At 50.3% G+C, this 23,442-nt stretch overlaps 1 protein-coding gene across 1 annotated transcript in view; it reads right to left on the reverse strand.

The window, feature by feature from the left end:
* Positions 1–17,651, reverse strand: part of LOC108552585 (discoidin domain-containing receptor 2) — a 74,287-nt gene extending 56,636 nt beyond the window's left edge. Inside the window, 3 exon segments of the mRNA XM_083287403.1 lie at positions 1–230; positions 12,690–12,795; positions 17,537–17,651. Coding sequence (XP_083143529.1) covers positions 1–230; positions 12,690–12,795; positions 17,537–17,636 — 436 coding nt within the window. The 5' untranslated portion in view covers positions 17,637–17,651.
* Between the last annotated feature and the right edge of the window lie 5,791 nt (positions 17,652–23,442).

The raw sequence follows: 23,442 nt of genomic DNA on the forward strand, positions 1-23,442 counted from the left end.
CTTTCCCTTTGATATCTCTGTATCGAACCCACTTGCCCAGACGTGGTCGCCAGTAGTCGAGGAGATACGCCTCTGCATACTCAACGCCGATACCGTTCCCGAAGCGACCTTGCGTCGCGGTAGCCGTGATCAAGTGAACCGTATGAAGGTCGATCTCCAACCATTCTCGAGCTTCTTGGGTGATCTGATTCTTTGGACACCATGCGCCACCCAGGTTCTCCACTTTTAATCTGAAACAGACGATCCACGATCAATCGGTAATCGGTGCATTACTCGCTGCATCCTCCTGCATCCTCCTCGCGAGAATTAATCGTCTCCTCCTAATGGAAGAATTAACGAAATCTTTGTATTCCCGACAGAAGCAACTCGAAAGGGGGGAAAAAGGTTAAAGGAAACGTAATCGCGGGGGTTGTAACTCCGGGCACGTTCCCAAGAAGTTTCCCTCAGAAGCATCGGGCTAACGGATAATCAGACACAACATTCTTGCGAAGATTCCGCGAACTTCGACGTCTCGACCACTCCTCTAGAGGTCCGCGCGGATCGGCTATTTTTCAGCTCGTTTTTCGATACCTCGCGGACCTAACGAATTAATTAAACGCCAAGATATTCGGCGACCCTTCGTCTTTCTTTCACCCTCGTCCACTCCCCGATCGCCGTGATTTCCAAACTAAATTCCGATATCGTAACGAATACTGTTGCCCGGTTCATCGACAACTTTTAATACTTTCATTATTCCAATAATAAATTTGACCACCCTCCAGCGGCAACTTCTTAGACCCGACGGCTTACTCTCGCTCGATTTTGCACGTTAAATACACTCCGGGAACGACGCCGGGGCAGAAGACGTTGGCAGGAGAGCGAGGGAGAGTGAAAAAAGAGAAGGAAAACACGAGTTTAACTACTTAATGGGACCAGGCACGAGCAGATACCCGGGGAGAAGTATAAGTGATACTTGGAAAGTTTCGAAATCACCTTTGTCACGTGAACCTTTAACGCGCTTCGACCACGACAAAGACGTTTCATATTTTCCCCGTAAAAGCGACGCCACGAGCCTTTCCGCCGAGGATTCCGACGTTTCGAAACTTTAAGATTCCACGGCGCGTTCCCAGACTCCGGTGGCCACCGGGGTCGCGGAAATTTCATTCGTCATTAAACACCGAACAGCCCCCCCGCGCGGCTCATTTGAAATTAAAAACGAGCGGAATAATCGTAAGTAAAATCTTTGCACCCTCGCGAAACTTTCCCACCCTCGCGCGAACGTTTTCGCGGTTATTATGCTTGGTTTGCCGTTCCTCTGCCTTGCTCCGTACTCGTCGAGAGTAATTAATAAAACGAGGGACGGGAGAAAGACGGACACAGGTGCGGAGGAACAGGATCACGGGAACGAGGCGAACGACGAATCGGCTTGGAATCAGTGTCAGGCTGGTTAAAGTGACAGCCGGTGAAATGGAAAGATGAACGACGCTGGTAACCGTAGAACCTGCCATTACGTGTCAGTGTGGGACGCGGAGAGGCGAAAAGGAAGCAGCTCGAGGCGGACGAGCGGAGAAGAGGCGATACCGGGACAGGCCGAGCGTCCTGACGCGTGTATGCACACAGGTGATCCGGATCGGAGGTGCAAGCTGGCCATTTAATATGTCCAGGCTCTGCAGAGGGGTGCGGCATCGGCGTGCTTCGGTTTTAATCTTTGGGGGGTCGGAAGCAAGGCGCGGAGAGGCTGGCCGTAGCCCGGCATGAATAAAAGATGAGGCGCGAAGCGCCTTCCCTAATTGCGTGGACCGTTTAAATGCTTGGCTAAGAGGGAAGCTTCTCCCGGTCGTAACGCCACGGCTATACCTGTATATAGCCCTGTTGGTATATCCTTTTGGTAGGTGCGAGCTGAATGGCGCGGAAAAGAGACGAGAAGCCGACGGGATGGGGACACCCGACGTCTTCGAGGTTTAACCGGTCCCCGCTACTCGCCAGAGTTTGTTTTAGCGTCGTGCATTATTCTTCATTACCGGAATATTTGGAGGCGTGCCTTAACGACGTGTACCCGGCGATATTTGCGCTATCCTTAATTGTCGCCGGGGAAATCGCCGACCCGACCGTTCCCTACGGCCCTCCATACGGATCGCTCGCTTTCTTTCGTAAGCGGAAAAGAGGGAGCCGGTTTTGCAATCTTTGCGGAATTTTCGAGACGTAATTAGGATTTGGATCCAATCCCCTCGTTTTAATTCTCCTCGTTTTAATTAACCGTCTATTTTTTCCTCCGACCGAATCGCCACCGTTCCTGCGAAAGTTGTATCCTTCTTCGCGAATTCGTTGTAATTTCGTTACGATTTTATTAACATATCCAAACTCGTGGTTCGTTGCAAAGGCAAAGAGAAAATTCGGAATCTGGAAAATAATCTAGCAAAGCTATCGCTCCTTCGTCTCGCGTTCGAAAGTCCTGCAAGTAGACAGAAATGCTGCCATTTACACGGAGACAGCGATACAGACCGAAGGTGTCGAAGATAAATTCCGAGGCTCGCTATCCAGCAAAGTGTTTAGATATCGTGGCGAATCATCGGACACCTCGCACCGATCCCGGGAAACCGACAGGCGATCGAAACCTCTCCGACGAACGACTCGCGAGTGCCGCCTAGCGCAACGGAAATAACGATGACGCCCCTCTATCGCTTCACGCCGCTCGCTATCTCGCGAGGATTGAAGCGAGTCCAGTTTATCTAAACTCGTTTCACCTGACCACTCGTTCCAGCTCCGCGTGCTACATAGTATTTACTCGACGGTGCTCCGGGTAATTTGCAACGGGCCGCCAAATTAATGCCGTACAACCGGCTTTTTTGCGTCCACCCCTATCGGCCCGATGCGGTATCGCGTCCCGGCGAGGTGGCGCGCTAATAATCGTGCTTACCGGCCATCAAAGCGGGAATGATAACGCGGCGGCACTCACGGCCGCAACGCCGGCGTTATAACAACGTCTGGGGCTGCTTTCGCGAGATTTACTGCTCGCGCGCCAGCAACCGCCTCTTTATCCTTAACAACCGGCCCGGACGGGGCCGGTTACCTGTTGTTGCAACAACGGCCAAAGGAGACGCAGCAACGGTACCGACGCGCAGCAAACGCAGCCTGCAATTCCGCCACGGAATAATAGACAAATGGACGCGTAGGTCGAGTTTATGGCGTCGGCCGGGTGAATCTGCCGGTGGATCGGCCGGAGCGGAACGCGCGAGCCGACGTGGCCGCTGTAAAATGCGACGCCGTTCCAGCACCGACCACTGAACGTTAATTGACACCGTTCGGCATTAACGACTAATTGATATGGACCGTCGTATACATAGGTGTCGCGTGTTCGCCGGCTTGTAACTAAGACGCGGACGCGAGTTACCGGTCCACGGTTGCCTCCGGAACGTGTATGCAAATTTAGATGTTAAGAGTATCGAATTGCGCCGAGTTTGCGATACGGTTAGGATATGTTTGTCTTAACGAACCGGCAGCGCCGAGAGATGGAAAAATTCTTCCACGTTTCTGAAGAAAATTTCTTAAACCGGAACGAACGTTATCGGCGGTTTATGCGCGTGTCTGTCGTCGCTGACATTTCCTGTAAGCGATTTCAACGAATCGTAGGAATGTCGAGACGTGGACTGGTTCTTGCCTCGTAAAATTTCGAATAAAATAATGTACACTCGATAATGATAAATAGATAACGCGATGCGAATTATTTTATTGCGCTATAACTCGCCGTTTTGCTCGTTCAAAACTCTCACGGCACGTTTGCGTTTGCGTATGCTCCTGCAATCGAGATAGACGTGCCAGCCAGACGTTCTGGTATGCTCGTTCAAAATCTTGGGTGGCCTTTCGTTCTCTAACCGAGGAATCGTTCATATACGACTCTATCTCCAAAAATTATTCATTCTCTTTTGACAAAGTCTCGTCATTCCCGAGACATTTTGTTACCTCGAATTGCCAGTATCTCAGAAATCGGAGGTGCAGAGTAAGTATCTAAATTTGGAAGCTAATCAGGAATTTCGCACCTATCGCTTTCACAGTTTTCCTACTAAACGACCTTCCAGTAATAGCATTACGGTTCGAATAATTATCGCGGCGAAAGCGATAACGCAATCCCGTCACTCTCGTCGTCCTCATCCGACATTTAGTCCCTGTTACGTCTGTCCGCGGCCTACACGTGCCATTTACAGCGACTTTTTGCGACTGGAGAAGAAGCATCCGACCATCGTGTGTGGTCCAGTGCGTCAGTCGAAAAAGGACGACGGGACGCGCGCGTTCCGCGACCGAAGCGGGTGGGAGACTTTGTCTCGAGCCTTCGAACGTGCTGCCCCCTATGCGGCGTGACGGAGCGGCGGCGTTAAATCGAGCTTCGCCAAAAAGGAGACGCACCGCGACGTAATTCGAATTTTCCGTCGCGTTAAACGCTTCGCGGACAGTTACGCTCGCACGCGACATTCGACAAGTGAAATATAGTTAGATAGATACGTTTAAAATAATATGGCGCAGCAAGGAGAAAATCGCTAGACTGTGCGAGTGAAATCGAAAAAGAGGTACATTCGTTGCATATTTTCGGTACATTCGTTGGAGATGCAGGTCGTGGTGGCGCTAGTGAGTTCAATGGAAATTTCTCTTAGGACTCTCCACGTAATATCGAAACTTTATATCGTAGGATGGCGAATACTGGTCTTGAGACATCGAAAATTCACGAAAGATCAAGAACGCGATAACGCAAACTCAAAACTCGTGAACTGATTTAACTTAGGGAAAGAACACCAAGATAACGAAAACACACAAAGACGCACTCTTTTAAAACTCTCTTTCCAACACCAAGCGACTCACGCTTGTGCTGGTCACAACCGATTTCTAAGGACTCTGTTTTGGTTGTCAAGGACCACGCTTTTATGCTTTCCTTAACCTACGCTTCACCTCCCCGTAGAGGAGTCACGCAACTTAATTTTGTTATATAGAATAACTTTTCGATTTGCTTCTAGAAGATATCGATCGGTTTACAATTTGTTTTTCTTGGCAATGGCCGATTCGCGATTTCTTTTGGTATCCTACAATATTTTTCAACCATCCGTGATTTTGACTAATACTACGCACGTATATGTATAATATACACCAAATATAGATACGTCGTTGAATTATTTCGTAATTTTACCGATAAGAAGTTGCAGACTTTTCTTCGCATACTTGGGTTAAACGTGTATCTATGTCGCTCGTTGTAAACCAGCACGCGTTTTAATAGTTTCGTGTACGAGTGTGGCTCGGAACGCGACACACGTTGTCTCGTCTTCGCTATCTCGTTCGCGTTATGCAAACCGTGGGGCCAGGGAATTGACACGCGGTCGGAGTTATCTGATTCTGGTTGCGTTGGTCGCGCTCGGGAACGAAGTCGAGGAGGAAGAAAGGTAGAAAAAGAAAAATGTAATTCCAGGCCGGGTCCTTGGCCGCTGGAAATTTCGAGCTCACGTTCAGCCGTAAATTCGCGGCCCTAGAGTCGACGCAGCACGCGGCAACGTTTGCTCGCCGACTCCATTTTCGCAGTCGGATCGTTTCACCAGCTCCGAGGGCTTTTCCTTCGCTGGATTATCCGCGATCGCTGTTTTTTAATTACGAAGCTCCTAGCTGCTGTTTTCCAGCTTAACGACGTGATCCCTATTACGGCGGCTGGCAGTAATTTGCTTTCACCTTGCGATGGGATTCGGGGGTCTGCGAGGCTGTCTCCGTTAAAGAATTTATCGGTATATCTCTAGAGAATATCACCGTCGAGCACGCTTTCCTAGATTTTCCTAGATTTTTCGTTCACAACGAGCACGCCGTGACGAGTGTACCATGACCAAGCTAACGACGCCACGTTCGCGTGATTTTTAAAGCTACGCGTTCTTGAACCGGCTAAATAGACGCGGTTTAATCGATCGTGACAAGGATTGTGTACCACGATCGGAGATAGCAACTCGATTAGGTTAAAGCTGCAGCGTGACCGCGTTTCGGCAATTATCACGCGTATCCTATTCTCGTAGCTTTCGCTGGCCACTAAGAGACTCTCCGCAATTGCCGCTATGCACGTCTAACGAGTTTCCATTCTCCAGAGTTTGCAATTTTTCTCCGAGTTACCCGTAATTAAACGCGACGCGTTTACGATTGCAAATTAAACGTGACGGGTAAACGCGATAAAATATCGACGGCCACGATCTTCCTCCGACGAGATGAAACCAAGCGCTGTGCTAAACACTCCGGTACACCTACGCGTTCCTACCACCACCTTTCCTCCTTTTTCCCTGCCAGACGGTTCTCTTTACTTTTTTCCCTTTAATATTCAACGATGGAGTGAAATACGGTCGGAATTTCGAGTTAACGATCGCGAAATTAAACGACATCGGAGACGATCGGAGGTCCGCTGCGAGGAAACACGGTGGACACCACGGCCGAGCAATAAACGTTATCGCGATACACTCTGGCCCGAGGGGAAACCACCTCCTTAAAGGATCGTCGCTGCGTTTTTCTCCGCGAAATCAAGAAGACATTGCCGGCACTTAGAAAACCAACCACCGTTGCCCGGACTGCTTTATCTACGCTCCCCATCCAGAACGCCATCCGGGACGTTCCTATTCTCTCGCGGTTGGTATTGCTTCCAGGAATATCAGCAGGCCGCTTATTCGGCCCGTTGAAATTTCTTCTCCGGCACGACGCGATACAGCAAATTGAATTCCGGTTCTCGATTCGGTATCAGCCGAGAAACGCGTGTAACGCGTAACGACCAGCCACCTGATTTCCACCTTCCTCAATTATGGCCACGCGACTCGCGCAACGCTCGCGTCCTCTCAGAGGAGGAGGGAAAGGCACTCTTCTTCTTCAGACAGGAGAAGGTATATCGGATTTTTCGAATCTCTGCCCGGACCGTATCGTAGCTCCCCGATTTTATCGGATATCCTCGAAATTTTATGGATCCTTCGTAGAAGCCCTCAGCAACGAACAATGGATCTCAATGACCCTCCCTTTAACCCGGGACAGCGAAGATCGAAAATGGGATTCACCTTGGCAGCGTCCGACGCGAGCGTGTAATCGACTGCGAGTATAAAGCCGGCGCGTATCCTTCGCGTACTCGCTGCCTTATCTGCCGACTCTAAATTACGGTGTATCAAGTAATGACTATAGAAGCTATTACTCGAGCAAGAAGTCTCGGTCGACGGACCATGCTCGTGGCTTCTCGGTCACGCGTGTCCAAGTCTGCGTATTTTTCCGTGGTCCGTGGTTCGGTCTGATATCTCCAGATTTAGGAAATGTTTAGAATCCCGTGGTACCGATTCTTTGAAAAATGCTGGAATTTAAATTTCGAAGAGAGAAGGTATCTTTGCTCCGTTTAATAGCCGAGAATTTATAATACACGATAGTAGGAGCTATTAACTAGTTCCACGGAAAATTACGCGAGATCTCACCTAATTTTTATACCAACGTCCTCGATACCCTGGGAAATTGCTTTTATCGGCGCGAGTGTTTGGGGGTGAATAGAAATTTCTCGATGAAACCAAAAGTTATTCCCCGATCGAACGGTAGCGTGATACTTGTTAGCAAGCCATTTCGATAAGAGTAACTTTACTCTCGTTTCGTTTCGTTTCATTATGCCGAGGTTTAATTTAGAGGAGGAGATATCCGCGCCGATATCGCGGCACTTTACTCGAAACTTACTCGGCGAAGCGATATTCCCCGGTCGTGGACGATACCTCTCTTCCATATTTCGCAGGGTCCGTTGATAAAATTCTATCGGAGAACGCCCCGGGGCCAGTGAATGAGGGACGAATTGGACAAATAACCGTTTTATTAACCGTCCAAACACGTAGCCTCTCAATACGAAATTTAGGCCATAAGTAGAAAAATCGCACGGACACCTGCACGTTGGAAGAACGGGCCGTCACGTTTTCAGTTTTTCCAAAGTCCATTCACCCGCCGGGGGTAGGTAATTCCAATTGAATTTGTCCGTTGAATCGGGCTGTATGGCCCGGAGCTGTGCGAAACTCGCAGTTGCCACTACTCGCCTTTTGACTTCTCGATCCGCTGCAATTTCTCTCAACGGAAGCCCTTATACCGCGCACGCTCTCTTACCAGCATCTTAATTGCGCCCATTCTGGAAATACCGTTGAACGGAAACACGGGAAGAAAAGGTAGCGGGGTTGGTCGTGGGGTGGAAGAAGCGCGAAAGAAGCCGAGGAGCAGGGGCCGATTCTTAAAGGCTGCGAAAGCCAGCGTCGTGCACTCGAGTGCCGGCTTTCTTACGACGCCGTACTCGAAAATCGTTGAGCGCATTCCATATGGAAAACGATCGTTTCACGCTCCGGCACCCGGTTTCTCCCAGATTCGCCGTGTAACGTCGTTTCCGGTGTTTCGCCTTTCAACGAGGAAAAAGCTGCATTCGCGGAAACTTTGTATTCCAGTCGCCTTCGCGTCGTCCCTCCTTCGCTTCACCGGTTGTTTCCCTTCACCCTCGACCGGTGCCTTTTTCTCCGCGCGAAAAGCGTCTTCGGGGATTCGTTGGTCGATCAGACGTGGCTTCCGCGTGCCGGAAGCCGGGCGAAATTAAATCATCCCGGCAACGTTACCGTTTCAACGGCCCGGCCCTTGACAAATGACGCTGGAATACCGTTTAATCGAGTTACACCGCGAACGTGTTTGACATCCGTACGAACTGCAGAGAGGTAACGCGGCAATTTTTGAAATCCCTCGCAGCCATCGCGAAACACCAACGACGCATCGGCGCTTTGACGAGCACGGATTTCCCCTGTTCGGTTTCCCCGGCTGAAACGGCGAATTCGCGACTTCGTTATTTTCTCCGTTACCCGACGTCCTCGATTTCCCACAGCCCCACGGCCCCGTTTCCAGCCAGCTTTCCAAGCCACGGGCACCGCGCGAGTTATCTTTATACATCAATTATGCACGGGATTGACACGACCTACTACGGATAATCTGACCTTAATTGAAATCGCTATAAACCCTCTGCTCTCCCCATCGACCTGTTCTCTCGCCACTCCGCCTTTTTGCCAATCCTTCGTGACCGAGCTTCACGTCGAACCAGCTATTCCAGGATACGCCTTTTGGCTGAGGAATTTTTATTGTGGCTATTATTACCAACGAGCCGAATATCGTATATTAGCCCAAACCCAATAGTAACTTTTCAATTTCCTCGAAAAAATCTGAATCTCGATTACGTTAAATTATTTAAGCGACTCGTACGAAATGGAATTTCTGCAATATATTTATGCGTGTGTGAGTTAATTAGAGTATTCTGCTGTTTTAACAAACGGGGGTATTGTTAGAGAAATTTCAAAGTTAAAAATTGCGAACGCGTGACCGGCCTCGCCGTGTCCAGGATTCATGGAATGCCAGCTGAAACGAGAAACGGGAGAACCTCTGCCATCTCGCCTTAAAGAAGCATCGGTAGCCAAGAATAGGCCAGCGAGTGGTCCGAGTTCGATTATCAATTTACCCGACCCGGCCACCGCCATTGCCCGCGTGGTTATCCCTTGGCCGAGCCGAGTTAGAGGAACAGCCGGCAGCTCGCGGCATTCTCGACCGTTCTTCTTTCCTTCGGCTGCCCGGCGCATCATCAGCCATTCTAAGCACCTCCGGCCGAGGTCGCGGTGTATTAAATTAGACGGTGACGTGGACGAGCGAAGGAGGCTCTTGGATGCAATGCGGGGGCGCCCCGGAGCTCATCAAGAGTCAGAGGCCCATTCAGCCGGTCATTGTCTGCGGTAATGGAATGTATTAATATCGGAGAGCCCGCGGGGCCGGCGACCGACGCTCCGCGTGTTCCACGTTGCCCTCGCTTCGAGTTACAACCGCGGCCTGCAGCAGGCCGGATATGTCCCGTGGGATGGAATATTCGTATAAACCGTTGTTGCGCTGCAACCGCCGCTGAATACTGGACCCTACGCATTAATATCTAAACGCCAGCGACGGAAGGGTAGCGTGGGGTGCGAGCGGGCCAGGCGGCCGGAACCGGAGGGTTGGTCGGAATGGAAAGATGGAACGAGAGGAGAGACAGAGAGAGAGTGGAACGAAGTAACGAGAGAGGAGAGCGAGGGGAGTGGCGCACGCGCTGCCATCGCATCTCGTATTCATGCGTTGTACCGTCGGTTACAAGAGGCGTTACACGGCCAACCCTCTCGCCACCAGGTGTAATATTCTTTTTACGTCCACGTCAAACGTCTCTGCGTGATAATTGTATCAGAGGCTCCGGGCTACTTGCGCTTTTAACGGCACTCGGTGCAAAGGAAAGCTCCGTCCACGGATCATTTCAATTTCGCTCGCGTTCGTGCGGTCAGCTGGTGGTAACGGCGGCGAATTTCCACGATGTACGAGGCAATTCTGGCAAAGCGTGTATTTGCGCGCTGTATCGGTAATTACAATCAGGAAGGAGAACCCGCGTTTCGGATTCGCCTCGTATCAGATACTATTCCGATTTTCTTTCCAACACCTAGTCAAAATGTTTCGGATATTTTATTTCCGCTGTTACTCCAAATTAATTTGCCAATTCTAACGTAAACGCGTTTAAAAGCGCAAACGAGTCACGGTCGAAGAATTTCAAGGGATCGAAGAGAGTGGAGAATATCGAAAAGAGTATACGATAAATTCCACGTGAGAAATAAAAATACGACGCATAGACGGAACGCTACTCGCTTATCGTAACGAGTACAGCGCTCCCAGAAAACGATGAAATCCCTTTTCCTCGAACTGCCGGTGCACGAATTGTTACGCGCATTGTCATGTAAAATGACTTATTATCGGACAAAAATACGAGGCCGGATGTCGCGGCGTGAATGGAAGAGCGATGAATATGGAACGAGGCGGTCGCATGCGTTCGATCAGCGCGGAATTATCGAACTATCGTCCGGTTGGGATTAATTGCACGGGGAGCGGCCTGGATAAACACCGCCGCGAAGGAAGTGTTGCGCGTAAATATTAATTACAGGCGAGCGACGCGACTCACGTACGAAAAAGTGCGGAACACGCGAGGTCGGTGATTTAATTGCACGTTGTTATCTCAGGATTTATTCTTCCCGGAATATGCATCACCCTCGCGATTAGAATTCATCAACTTTCTCGCGAGCTGCCGCGCGAATCGAACCGCCTTCCCTCGCTTTTTCTTCCCTTTTCCCCATTCGCGCGTGTTCGCGCGCGTACGCGTCCACCTTCCACGCCCTTTTTTCCGTCTCCGTTTTATCTCGTCCCGCCGCGGAGAGAGGGCAGAGAGGGCAGAGAGGGCGCGAGAGAGCGCAGGCTGCCGCATACGTAAACGGGGGAAAAAGGCCGACGCAGTCAGATTAGAAATAATTACCGGCGGCCCTCTACTCTGCTCTCTTTGTTTACGCGCGATAACGTCTTTCCCGGCTTCTCGCGCAAACTCGATAAACCGGATTTTACGTATTAACGAGTCGCCAGGGTGGGGCGGCGCGACGCGACGCGACGCGTTTTTAGTATTCATGCGAACGCGTCGCGCGGAACCGTCGCGATTAATGAATCCTGAAGTATTAATTTTCGCTCCCACGTTTACGCGTTTCGTTTTACGCGATTAAACCGCCTACCGAGCCGTTTATTCCCCATCCCCGCGTGCGTGTCGCGTCTTCGCGAATTTCGCCGCGGCCTCTGACGCGCAGGCATCGTCGCCGTATGAATTATTCACCGAATAACCGCCCGAATAACATCTTGAAATAATTCCGGTATAATTGGACGCGAGTGAATCGCAGCCTCGCCCTTGGCAAGTTTCCGCGAGCGAGTACCGTTTATATGGCCGACCGCGCGCCCGATCGCGCGTGCTGATTTAAATACGCGAGATAATATTTCGCGTGTTCCGCCGGAACGCTTAATTTCAACCACTCGGATCTCTCCTTCTTCCTTTCTTTCCTCTACCTTCCTCGGCATTATCGCCAACGATGCCAGGTATTTTCGGAATACGGAAACGCGACGCTGACGAGCCTTCCTCCATCGTCCACAACCCGGCAGAACCCTGTCTTTATTCCAGGCTCTTAGCCACCATCTATACACCGATAAACGCGATATTTCCGCCATTCCAGCCGGTTAATACCGCAAATAAATCCTATTTCGTCGGAATAAATAAAATTCTTCTCGTTCATACCTAACCATCAGCAGCGTCGGATCAACCCAGCCCGTTCCCTGCCAACGCCCGACAGTCCTTCGCTATCCGGCTACAAATCATTCCACGATTTCATCTAACTTTCTCGCGAACGTCTCGCGGAATAAATTCCTCCGCCTAGGCCTCCGTTACGAACTTGGTCCCCTTCGTTACGCGTCTCCGCAGGAGCACACCGCTATTTCCCCGAAACATAAACCCACCCTTCGATCTAACGGCCTCGGTAAAACCCTCGATCGACCGTGGTCGCGACGAGGCCGTCTAGGCTCGTCGTCTCGCGAGATCCGTCGTTACAACCGCCATTGGCGAACGGCGAATTTACGAGGCGGTAGTAACGAGGAAACGGCGGAACGCCTGGACCAGCAGCAGCCTTCCGAGACTCGGTACCGGAAGCGAGACGGTGGCCGCTTGCACGCGTGGCCGTATCGCACGCGTGTCGCGCACGATCGCGATTCGATGGCGCGCGGCCAGACACAACAGAAGTCACCGACAGATAGGAATGACGAATGGTATCGGGGGTAGGCTATCGAAATGAAAAAGCGTCGCTTACCGTGCTAGGTGCGGGCCAACGTTTCCTGTGTCGAACGTGGAGCTTGCCGTGATATCCGCGTTCAGGATCGTGCCGGATTCCATGCCGAGCGGCGCGATGCATTGGGCTGGAACAAACGGGTGAACGGGTTAAAGTTTCCTTTCTTTTACTTTTCTCGTGGCGTTGTTTCATTTCATTTGGTTTGATTCGGTTTAGTTTGGTTTGGTCTGGCGAGGAAAAATTTGCATAGGGATCGGCCGGTATCGGGGCCAGGGGGCGTCAGACGCGTCCCGTCTTCGCCAGCGGGATCATAAACGGCTAAATAACCAGCTAACCGAGATGAATCCGTCGGATAGAGCCGGTTTACGTTCTTGTATACGACCGCCTTTCCTACACCTTGGAGGAGCGGCCGGGGAACGGGAGCGGGAAGAGTTAGGGCGACGGGGAGGACTACCTCAACGTTTCCGTATCTTCGGGACCGATCAAATTGTTTCATGGGGGAACACGGCAGCGTTACGGGGACGCAATGTATCCTGCTACCAGGAACGGCCTATCTTGATACAATATTGTCCGCCGTCGAGCACTCTCCGCGTTATTTACGGTTTTGCCATCGTTGCGCGATGGCGAAAACTTTGGAATCGTGGCTAACGAAACGTGCGCCGCACGGGGACACTGTCCACGTGTAAGTAAGTACGTGGGTCGATAAATCCAGGACGAAGTTTGGAGTTACGATTGGGACGCTAGTTGACGGGGATCGGGATTCCGAGAAACCCCGTTATTAACCCTCGTCGTCCCGGACGTCGAAAAATAGACGGGTTCGCAGTCGCGAGGAAATAAAGCAACTTTCGACCACCATTGATAGACGTATGCCATCAATTCTTTTTCGGAAAAATAATCCAATGATCTTAGTTCCCCGTCGACGGATGCTATAGATTTTCGCGAGTCCGACCGCGCGCAGCGGGGGTGGCGTCGATTGCAATTTATGCACGCATCGCGGTTCGAATTATCGACTAAAACGGGACCCGGTAAAATTTGCCGGTGCATCGTTTGCCCGAACGGATCGAATACGCGAGTAAACGATAATACCTAATGCCGGATATCGAGTGCAGGTGCAGCGGAACAACGGAACAGGGGGTTGCAGCCCCGCGCCGCGAGTAGCCAGAGACGCCGCGAGAATTAATGGCAGGGAATTCGAGCTTATAACGGAAGGAATCCGTGCTAAGCCATCGAGAAACAAAACGGCCATTAATATCGGTAAAACTTTGCAGTGCACTTGGACGAATCCGCAACGTCGTAATTTCGTCGATGGATCGCGGTGTCTGGCTTCCCTCGCGGTTATCGTCGTAAGACGAAATTCCAACGGATTGCCAGGCTCGTCATGAAGAGCAGGTTGGCCCGTGCTTGGAGTCGGGAGCGGAGTAACTGGCGCGTAAATGAATTAATTTCCGCGAACTCGCGTGTCGCGGCAAAGGTGGCCCCGGAAACTGGAGCATCGATGAAACTTCACGGTGACCGTAAGTTTTGGGAAATTATTATTGCCTCGCAGAACGAGAGCGTAGACTGCGAGCGAGCGAGTGCTGCAAACGTCCTAACGACGTTCGAGTCGTACCTCTCTGGAAATATTTGTACGACAGGTATACTTTACGCCAAGTTTCCACGCGTAGCAGGCACGTGACCTTTCTCTGCTCGACGACGCGGTATTATTCCTTCGTATACGAAATATTTATCATTAATTACCGAAATGCTCTCCAAAGTCCCTGGAAATTTCGAACCGAACCGGAAGAAACGAGACGAATCAAGCCATCGGCGCTGGTCTACGTTCGGGGGTAAGAATCGATAGGTCGGGATCCGTAAGACAAAGGGATCGCTCGTGAATCAAGCACGCTATTATTATTAATGAAGCCTCGATATATCGCTCGCACCCCCGGAATTCTCGCGACCCTTGCTGTCGCTGCAACTTCTCCCTCTTCGCGAGGCAAACTCGAATCGTTCTCTCGCGGAATCCGTTTCCTTTGTCGGCACGTCCTCCCTAACGAGCCAACGCGGTGAGATATCGCGCTCGTAAATCGATCGTGAATAACGGGTCCCGCAGTCATGGAAAACTCGCGTGGCTTAATCCTCCGTCGCGTTCGATTCTCGCGAGAACGCTTCTTTTCGCCGGCGTCGGGACGCGCCGCGCCGCGCCGGGCCGGTTCGCATCGGTCCTCGAGTTTGTCCAGAGCGTCTCTTTCAACGTGCCATCCGAGGCTCAGGGCTGCGCCTCGCCGAGAGAGAAACATCATTAATTGCTTCTGCTCTATTGACACCGGGATGAATGGCCGTGAAACGGGGACACTTCTTTTCGCTGCTTTCCGGGAAATTTATATCGCAATTAAGACCAGGCATTTGATATAGCCCGACGATGGCGTTTCCATTTCTGTAATGAAAAACCGTTTTCAACCAACGGTCGATTCAACGAAACGAAAGTTACGGCGATATTTCTTCCTTCGCCATTTATTCTTCCCTCCCTTCACATTTTTCTCCCACTTTCCACCCTTTCCTCGTTGCCCCGCGAAACACCATTCCGAATTGATTTCTCGGAAACGAGTACACGCTCCGCGTTAACATCGACGAGCCAGTCTTCGCGCCGCGGCTAAGACCACGAACGTTTAAACGGTACAGCGTCCCTCACAGTTTATAGAATCTTACTACGAATGGTCCAGGTGCGAATACGGTCTCGTTCCCAAGTGATGAGATTTTATTCCGAAACGCGTGGATTTTTCCACGAGCGCTGCAACCGGTTCCTCCATCTTGGCGAAACCATCGAACGGAGATCGTTCGTCCTGCTTTCGGAATCCTCGCGACGCTCGCGTAGCAACAGGTTAATACGTTTGCCAGCTCCAGGACGCGAGTGTACGATAAGCAGGAAACGGAGAAACTCGCTGAATCTCTGCTCGGGAAATTTTGCGAAAACGACGCGAATTTCGCAAAATCGGAATCGCTATATCTCGCGAAGATCGCGATGAAATCGTGAACGCGTAACTCGAGGACGTCGACTCGAATCGGAAGAATCCGGATACCTTGGACCAGGGAACTCGTTACAAGGAAAAGTAACGCGGCTGACACCGACAGACCGTTTAGCGAGGCTAACGGGCCCGCTGGATGCTGACTAAGCTACTCCGACATGCAAATCGATGCACTTTTTCGTGCGGACAGAGGACCGATGATCGATTAAACGGTCGACGAGGACAACTCGTGAGACGTCTACCGCGGGAAATTTACTTGGACGTTTATTGACCCATTAAATTCCGGGGACCCTTCATCGGGGACGGGTGAAACGGTCTGCTCTTATTTCACGAAAAATCCCACTGACGCGGAGGCGTCTTTTATCGAGGGATATCCCGAACGGGGAAATTAGAATTTTCGGCTCGTACCTCGTCTTCGTAGATGGAATATTTTAAAAACTGTCGAAATAAACTCTGCTCTGGCTTCTTGCCGGTGTCTCCGCACCGTCCCTTCGATGTTTACACATTTGCGGTTCGAGAGCGACCGAGTCGTTTAGAGCCGTGAACGAAGGCTAGTTTACATAGCACAGGACACACCTGTGTTATACGGACAACGCAAGCTTCTAGCCGGTGTCTCCGCACCGTCCCTTCGATGTTTACACATTTGCGGTTCGAGAGCGACCGAGTTGTTAGAGCCGTGAACGAAGGCTAGTTTACATAGCACAGGACACACCTGTGTTATACGGACAACGCCAGTTATTTGGTGTCACCGAACCACGAAGGACCGCGTCGCTGTATGTCATTTATTTTATAATTTCGCCATTTTTGACGAAACGCGTGACTACGTATATTCCCGAACACTCTCTAGACTGGATTTAAAATTTGCGTACCGCTTGTATTTTCATATTTCCAGCCGATAGCTTAAACGATTAAATTCGCATTAATTATTCATGCATTATAAGAATCGGAATAACCGCGATACGCGTGATTAAATAAAACGCACGACGTAATATAATTATTCCGTAGCGACGATCGATCAGATGAAACGGAGCAGTAACAATCGTCGGGGAAAAAAGCATTCGCGAAATATACATACCTTTCAAACGACACGGTATAGCGATCGTTTGAATTACTGACCTGCAATGCAACTTAAACATAGTAGGCGTGGAAAACGATAACGAGTGGAAAAATGAATATCTATCTCGTGTAATTAGATTTTTATGCGGATAAAAGTCAGCGTAAATTTTGCTCAAAGCAGGTGCACGCTTTCGATACGGAGGAAAAGAAAAATTGGAAAACCAGTCCTTTTCGATAGTCGCAGCGTTAAACGTAGTTTCGTAGTAACCCCCCGCGCTAAAAACGAAAGCCCATAACCCGAGAACACGCGCGATTCTACCCTCACCTGCTCGTTCTACGCCCACGCGCGTCGATACAGACACCCGGTTTCAATCGCGGCGTGGAAAGTTGGTCGATCACCGGCCAAGTAATTTCGATGGAGCAAAATCGCTCGTCGCGGATGCGTGGCGCGACAAAGGTGGCCGTGGCGATATCGAGCGTATCGCGAGTTTCCGGTGCCACGGCTACACCCTCGCCGACGGCTACGGTCGCCAACGCTGTTTAAATACGCAACTTCCGGCGAAAAGTTTTGCGATTCGCGGAACGGGGAGCGGGCGTACGCGAGGAAATACAGCTTTCGCATACGAACGCGGCCAAAGTCGATTCCGGATCGAAAGTTCGTCGACTGCGGTCAAGCGCCACGTGTATCACCGAGCGGCTGTGCTCGGCCTTCCGCTCGTTAATAACTTATAGAGGAAGTTTCGCGATGAAAAGTACAAAGCTCCGCAACACGAGGACGGATTACCCGTGGACAGGTTAGTTACTTACAGAGGTCTACGGCGCCCGTCGTGTCGGCCACTGCGAGAAAAAGCAAGAGGTGGACGGCAGGTATCGCCCTCCCGGCGAAGAAACCGAAGCTTTTCACCATAGCTCCCGTTTCGCGCGAGGGCTTCACCCTCGCCCTTTTCTCACCGTGACTCCGCCCGTGCCATTTCTGCCTCGTCAACCTGCAACGAAAAAGAAGAAAAGAAGAAACATGGAAACGCAACGGTTGCGAGATTCGCCGCCTCTAACGACCAGCGACCACGGAGTAGCTTAGGTTCGAGCAGACTCGGGGGGCGCGCGTGGTTGTTCCCGGCGGAAGGTTCGACGACTTCGTTAGGGTGGTACTCGAGGGCAGATGACAACGGAGTCGAGTGTCTGCGGACTCGACGATCGATTTTATCTCCAACGAAAATAAATACCGACGGTATGCTTTCCGATTTTTGTCCCCGGCATTTCTCCATTGATATTTCACTTGTTGCATCGATTCGTAAATATTTGCCACGACGCTGTCGCGCTCGAGAACGTGCTCCGATTCCTGCAAAGTCGCAGACGTGGAATATAAAATGGAGGCACGGTGCACGCCGCTCGAGAGGGATACGAGTGTACTCTCGCGGAGCTCGCGGTTGCCGCGCGAAATTATCTCGTTGGGATCGAGCGGAGAGGATCGAGCAGCCGAGGATCGGAAGGAGGCGAAGCTCTCCGCTTCGCGATGGAGAAAGTTGCGGGAATTTTTTCGGATAAGTGGAACTTGGATGGAGTCTAGGAGCGCGATATCGTAATGGAAGAATCGTAACTTTCCGGCATTAATTCGTTTTATCTTGTTTGCCACGGTGTACGGAGGTTCGAAAAAACAAAATGGAGAAACAACGAACGCGTATCGCGCTCGTCGCCGATAAAACAAAGTTTCATAAGCAAGAGCAACAAAACGGGCTGACTGGAAAAATAACGCGTTTAAAAAGCACCCCGAAGGGCTAAGCCCGAGGCCATTTCCTCGATGTCAACCGATCCATTTTTATTCCGGGACAGACAGGGTGCCCCGTTAAAGCGATATAGATGTACATTTCTAATTATCCCGCGAGCGAATCTTTGATGGATCGTTGCCATTCGAATACCCTTGTCGATGCTCGTTTAAATTGAAATCTACCAGTGACGAACACCGTAAAACAACTACGGACCTAAGAAATTTCTCGTGTCGCGTTTCAAAACTCGCTCTCGACGTGGTAATTGCAAAAATTCCCGATTCCAAGGAATATCTGGAAAAAATGGAAAGCCTGTTTCTCTGCGTGCATCGAATACCGTTGTATCGCGCGATCGGTTAACGGTGAGCGACGCGACGCCGGTATCTGGAGACGGTATATGGTGTACACAGGCGTGACGCGGCAAGGGAAAGCGAAAGCTGGAATAATTAATTCAGGGCCGCGGGGCCACGCCGCAGGGGAACGTCTATAGATTTATCGGTTCGACAATGCGATGCCGCGACGCGTGACGATGCGCCGCGACGCCGTTCGCGGTACACGTCAGATGCGTTTAACCGCGAGAGAGAGATACGGAGAAAGGAGAGGAGAGATGCGCGATCGCGCGGTGACGACGAGGACGGGACGAGGACGGGACGAGGTCGCGGGAAAGGCGCGATTCCCGTGTCTGGACTTTGATGGAGCACACGGCGGTAATTGCGCCGGAAGTGAATAAGTAACGGCGAACGGTAGTAAGAAGTCGCCTCGGTCGTAGGCCTCGCGTGCTCGCATTAAACATACATGCGGCAACTTATGGCCGACGCGGCAGAAAATCCACAGTTTAGTACTCGCACGCCCGTGTACTTTACGCTACCTGGGAACCGACGTATCCTCGACCCCTATATCTCTCTCCTTTCCCCGCTCGTGCTTCCCTCTCCCGCTCTTGCATCGGTTTGAAAAATTCTTTCAACTCGGTCAGGACTTGTTACGAGACGCGCAAGTACGGCAGCCTCGATTGCTGATCAAACAAAGTGCTCCAACCGCCTACTATTACGTCTATTGCGGCCCGGATGAACTTTCTCCGCGAGCCTCGAGGCCTTCGCGTCCCTCGAAACGATGAAAAAAGCCAGGCCAGGTCAGCTGACCGACTCGTTCCCCCGCGAAGATTCCTCGCGGAACGAGATTCAGGCTGTGCAAATTCCTCCTAGAGGGTGGCCCGCCACCCTCCCCTTACTCGATACTCGTTGGTCCAGAGCGCGAAACGTTTCAATCGATTTCCCGTGGCGTTTCGATAACGAAATTATTCGTCGATTGTTTTCCTTTCATCTGGCTGCTTCGGGGAGAAAGGACGGATTATCGAGGCTCGCGAGGGGGGCAGGTGAGAGGCGCCTCGTTGTCTTGGTCGTTTACGGCGCCCCGGCGCTCAGCCACCCCCGGGCAAAGCTTTCGCGATTATTATTCGAACGAGGCGACGAACGAGGTCCGTTTCGCGATCGGTATCGAACGTACGCGCGTCTGCGTCGCTACCTGCTGTTCGCGTGTTTACCGTGCAGGGTAGAAAAGGGTACACGCACGGGGTGGAGGTAAGAGGGCCGGTTAAGCCACGGTGTAAGCCGCGAGGAGGCTCCCCGTGATATCCTAGTTCGACGTGGAATCTCTTCGTTTGCATAGCAATGAGTTTATGCAGATTAATACACGCGAAACGTCTACGCGTACAACGTCTCGTGGGATGTAAAGCACCGGTACCTACACGGATCCGCGAGCGTGCATGCATATTTTATTGGCGGCGCCGGGCGCTTAAGGATTCCCGATCGCATAAACTCAGCACGCGCGTCGCGAACCTACGCCCGCGATTTGTCACCCTCCTCTCGCCGTTCCATTAGTTATAATCCGCAGCTCCGAGACTTTATCAAACAATGGACGGGTCGGCCTGCTTGTCTCCGGGATCTCGTATAAGCCCGCCGGCCTACGAGCTGCTTAGTAAATGATAGAAGCTGGATATATATCCACGCCGTGTATACACGCGTGCAGACGCGTGTACGTATCGATTTGTTTTCTCTCCGCGCTCCATTTTCCTACACCGACCCAGCGTCGCGACGTTGATTGCGTAGTTCGAGATTTATTGACATTTCGTTTTCCGGATAGCCTGCCTACGAATACCGAGGACGCGAACTTTCTCCGCAAGCGGAATCGTAAAACGCGTAAACGTACGCTCGAATCTGTAAGACGAGGGGTGATTACTTCGCGCTCGTGTCCACTCGGAGGAGCAATGTCTGTAGCTACGCTCGCGACAGCGTCTAATTGCGAGTGCCGTGACCGCTGTTCCGACCAGCCTGTTGGAATCAAACATCGTCGCGTTGCACGGTTAAATCGGTTTTTAAACGATCGACGGTTTTTCTCGCGAAAGATCGATCTCGCGCCGGTCGTAAAGCGAGCGAGGCAGGAAGAAACGCGAATGCCGGAGCTTATCGAACCTCTCGTTGTCCGCAATTAAGCGCGCAACCGCCCACGCAGCGGCTATTTTATTGCACCGGGCGTTAAAACGTAATCGATGTCGCGATAACATCGACGTGGTTGGCATCGCGGATCGATCTCGCGGCAAAAAGGCCGGTGAAAAAGGAGTCGTTACCGGCGGATCCACGCGTTGACCTTAATTACGGACGGAGAAAAGCTCGATACTCCGCGCCGCGTCCGCGTGTTCCCTCGCGAGCGGGAAAAAGCAGCGGGATAAAAAACACGCGTGGGTAATCCGCCGCATCATCGAAACCGACCAAATGGTTCGGAGCGCCGGGGAAAACGCGAGATGGAACGCGAGGGAAAACGCGCGGCAAAGGAGACAAAGGGGGAGAAAAATAAAAGGGCCAGAGTTGCGGCACCGGTGGAAAAGCGATGCTTATCCGGCACGGAAATATGCAGCGCGCGAGTGGGAGATGGGAGAAATACGAGCAGCCGCGGCCTGTCCGGACGGAACGTTAATGTCAGTTAATTATCTGTAAAACGCTCGAGGCGGGGGATTCGTTTTCGAACCGGCGCGCTTGTAACGCGTGGGCGCGGCCCGCGTGTTTTCTCGAATCACGACGCCCGACAGAATTTCTCGCGTCGATCTCTGCCCCGATGAAAAAAACGCAACTCGGTTTATGCCTCCGCGCTCCTCTTCGTACTCCAGTTCGCCGAGGTTCGTCGGCAGATCGAGTCCAGAGATCGGTTCCGATTTTCAACGCTCCTTCGAGGGCTCCTCGAGGGTAATTAAAACGACTACCCACCGTGTCCACGTTCTCCGAATCGCTTTTCGAACCGTTTTTCGAATCGTTTTTCGACCCGTTTAGTCCTCCTCTGATTTTTCGATTTTCGACGCTGGCTGCAGGGGTCAGGCCGATATTGCAATTGTTCGCGCTGCGATCGATGCCAATTTTTTACATTTTTTACCCGTGCTATTTCATCGCTACCATGTCAGCCTCTCGACCAGCAAATTTTGCCACGAGCAAAAAGCACCGGCCAAAAGGATCGGGCCGAGTTTGCGGTTCGATCCTTCGCGTGATCCTCGTGTCCTGTTCAACGGCACGCTTCCACGATTCCGCTCCATTTCATCCCCGAAATTTTGCTCGCGAAAGGAACGGAGAGTGTCCCCGAGAGATTTCCGCGTCGTGACACGTGGTCCAGACGGCCAGTGGAAAATTCGGACGAAAAACAAGCCAAAAATCAATTTCTCCCGTGTAAAATTCCGGTTTGCTATCGTCGTAGCAGGGGTTAAGTTATATTCTCTATACAAGTAAAGGAACATCTCGGGTATGATATTCGTTAAACAAATTTTAAGGAAATTTGCGTTTCTGGAAAATATATGCAAATGACGTTACCGATGATATTTTCCCCAAAACAATAGCAATCAACGTGAAAAGAGCACATATAAATAGTAATTAGTGACGGAAAATTGTCTAGGCATATTTTGTACTTCGGTAAGTATTATTTACTAGATAGTGATTTTTACCATACCAGGACTTTTGTATAATCGATGACAATTAAATAACCAAATATTTGTGTCACGTGAATATTCTCGTGTTCAGAAAGTAGTACAAATAATTGATATATGTAAATGTATCACGGAAATTCATATTTTGGAAGCATAAATACAGTCATAATTTGTAAAGCGTTTACAAATTGTTATATACATTGTTAATAACAAATTAATATGGTTAATAACAAAACGTTCACAATGTAAATTAATAAATTATTGGCTATTAGTTGACAATAGGACGTATTTGTATTAAAATGTATTTATAATTTATAAAAAGGTTATAAATAGTTATACCTATTGTTAATAACAAATTAATATTGTTAATAACAAATTGTCCATAACGTGAATTTATAATAAAAATTAAAAAATTAATAAATTATTGATTATTATAGCGGAAAAGTAATAATAAAAGAAATCGGAGAAGTTCGGAAATTTTCGCCGATTTTCGGCAGTTCGCCGGCTATATAAGGAGCGTCGCGTCCGTGGTTGTGTCATTTGTCGATTTGACTTCGAAGGGTTCACATTAGAATATTTTTCGATATGGGAGGAGGAAAGGAGTGGTGGTGGGGGGGAAGTGGGTCATTGGCTGGATCATTGAATAGTCACAAGCCAATTTTGACTCGACCCACATCCCATCTTCTTAAATAATTTAATAATTATTTTTTCAGGTTTTCTTTCTTTTTTCCTTTACAGATTTTAATTATTTTTTATTTTTCAGATTTTATTTCTTCGTTTCTATACATTCTTATTTGAGAATACGAATATTTCGGATAATATTCGTATGTCACGTCGTTGGTTTGTTTATATCTCATCATTGGCTAGATCAGTGGCTAGTCGATAGCCACTGTCAAAATAGTTTAATAATTTTTTTCCAGATTATAATTATTTTTCCTTTTTCAGGATTTAGTTAATTTTCTTTTTCAGGTTTAAATTACTTTTCCTTT

This window comes from Eufriesea mexicana, unplaced genomic scaffold, assembly GCF_001483705.2.
Source record: "Eufriesea mexicana isolate 0111107269 unplaced genomic scaffold, ASM148370v2 scaffold7347, whole genome shotgun sequence".
Classification (NCBI taxonomy): Eukaryota; Metazoa; Arthropoda; class Insecta; order Hymenoptera; family Apidae; genus Eufriesea; species Eufriesea mexicana.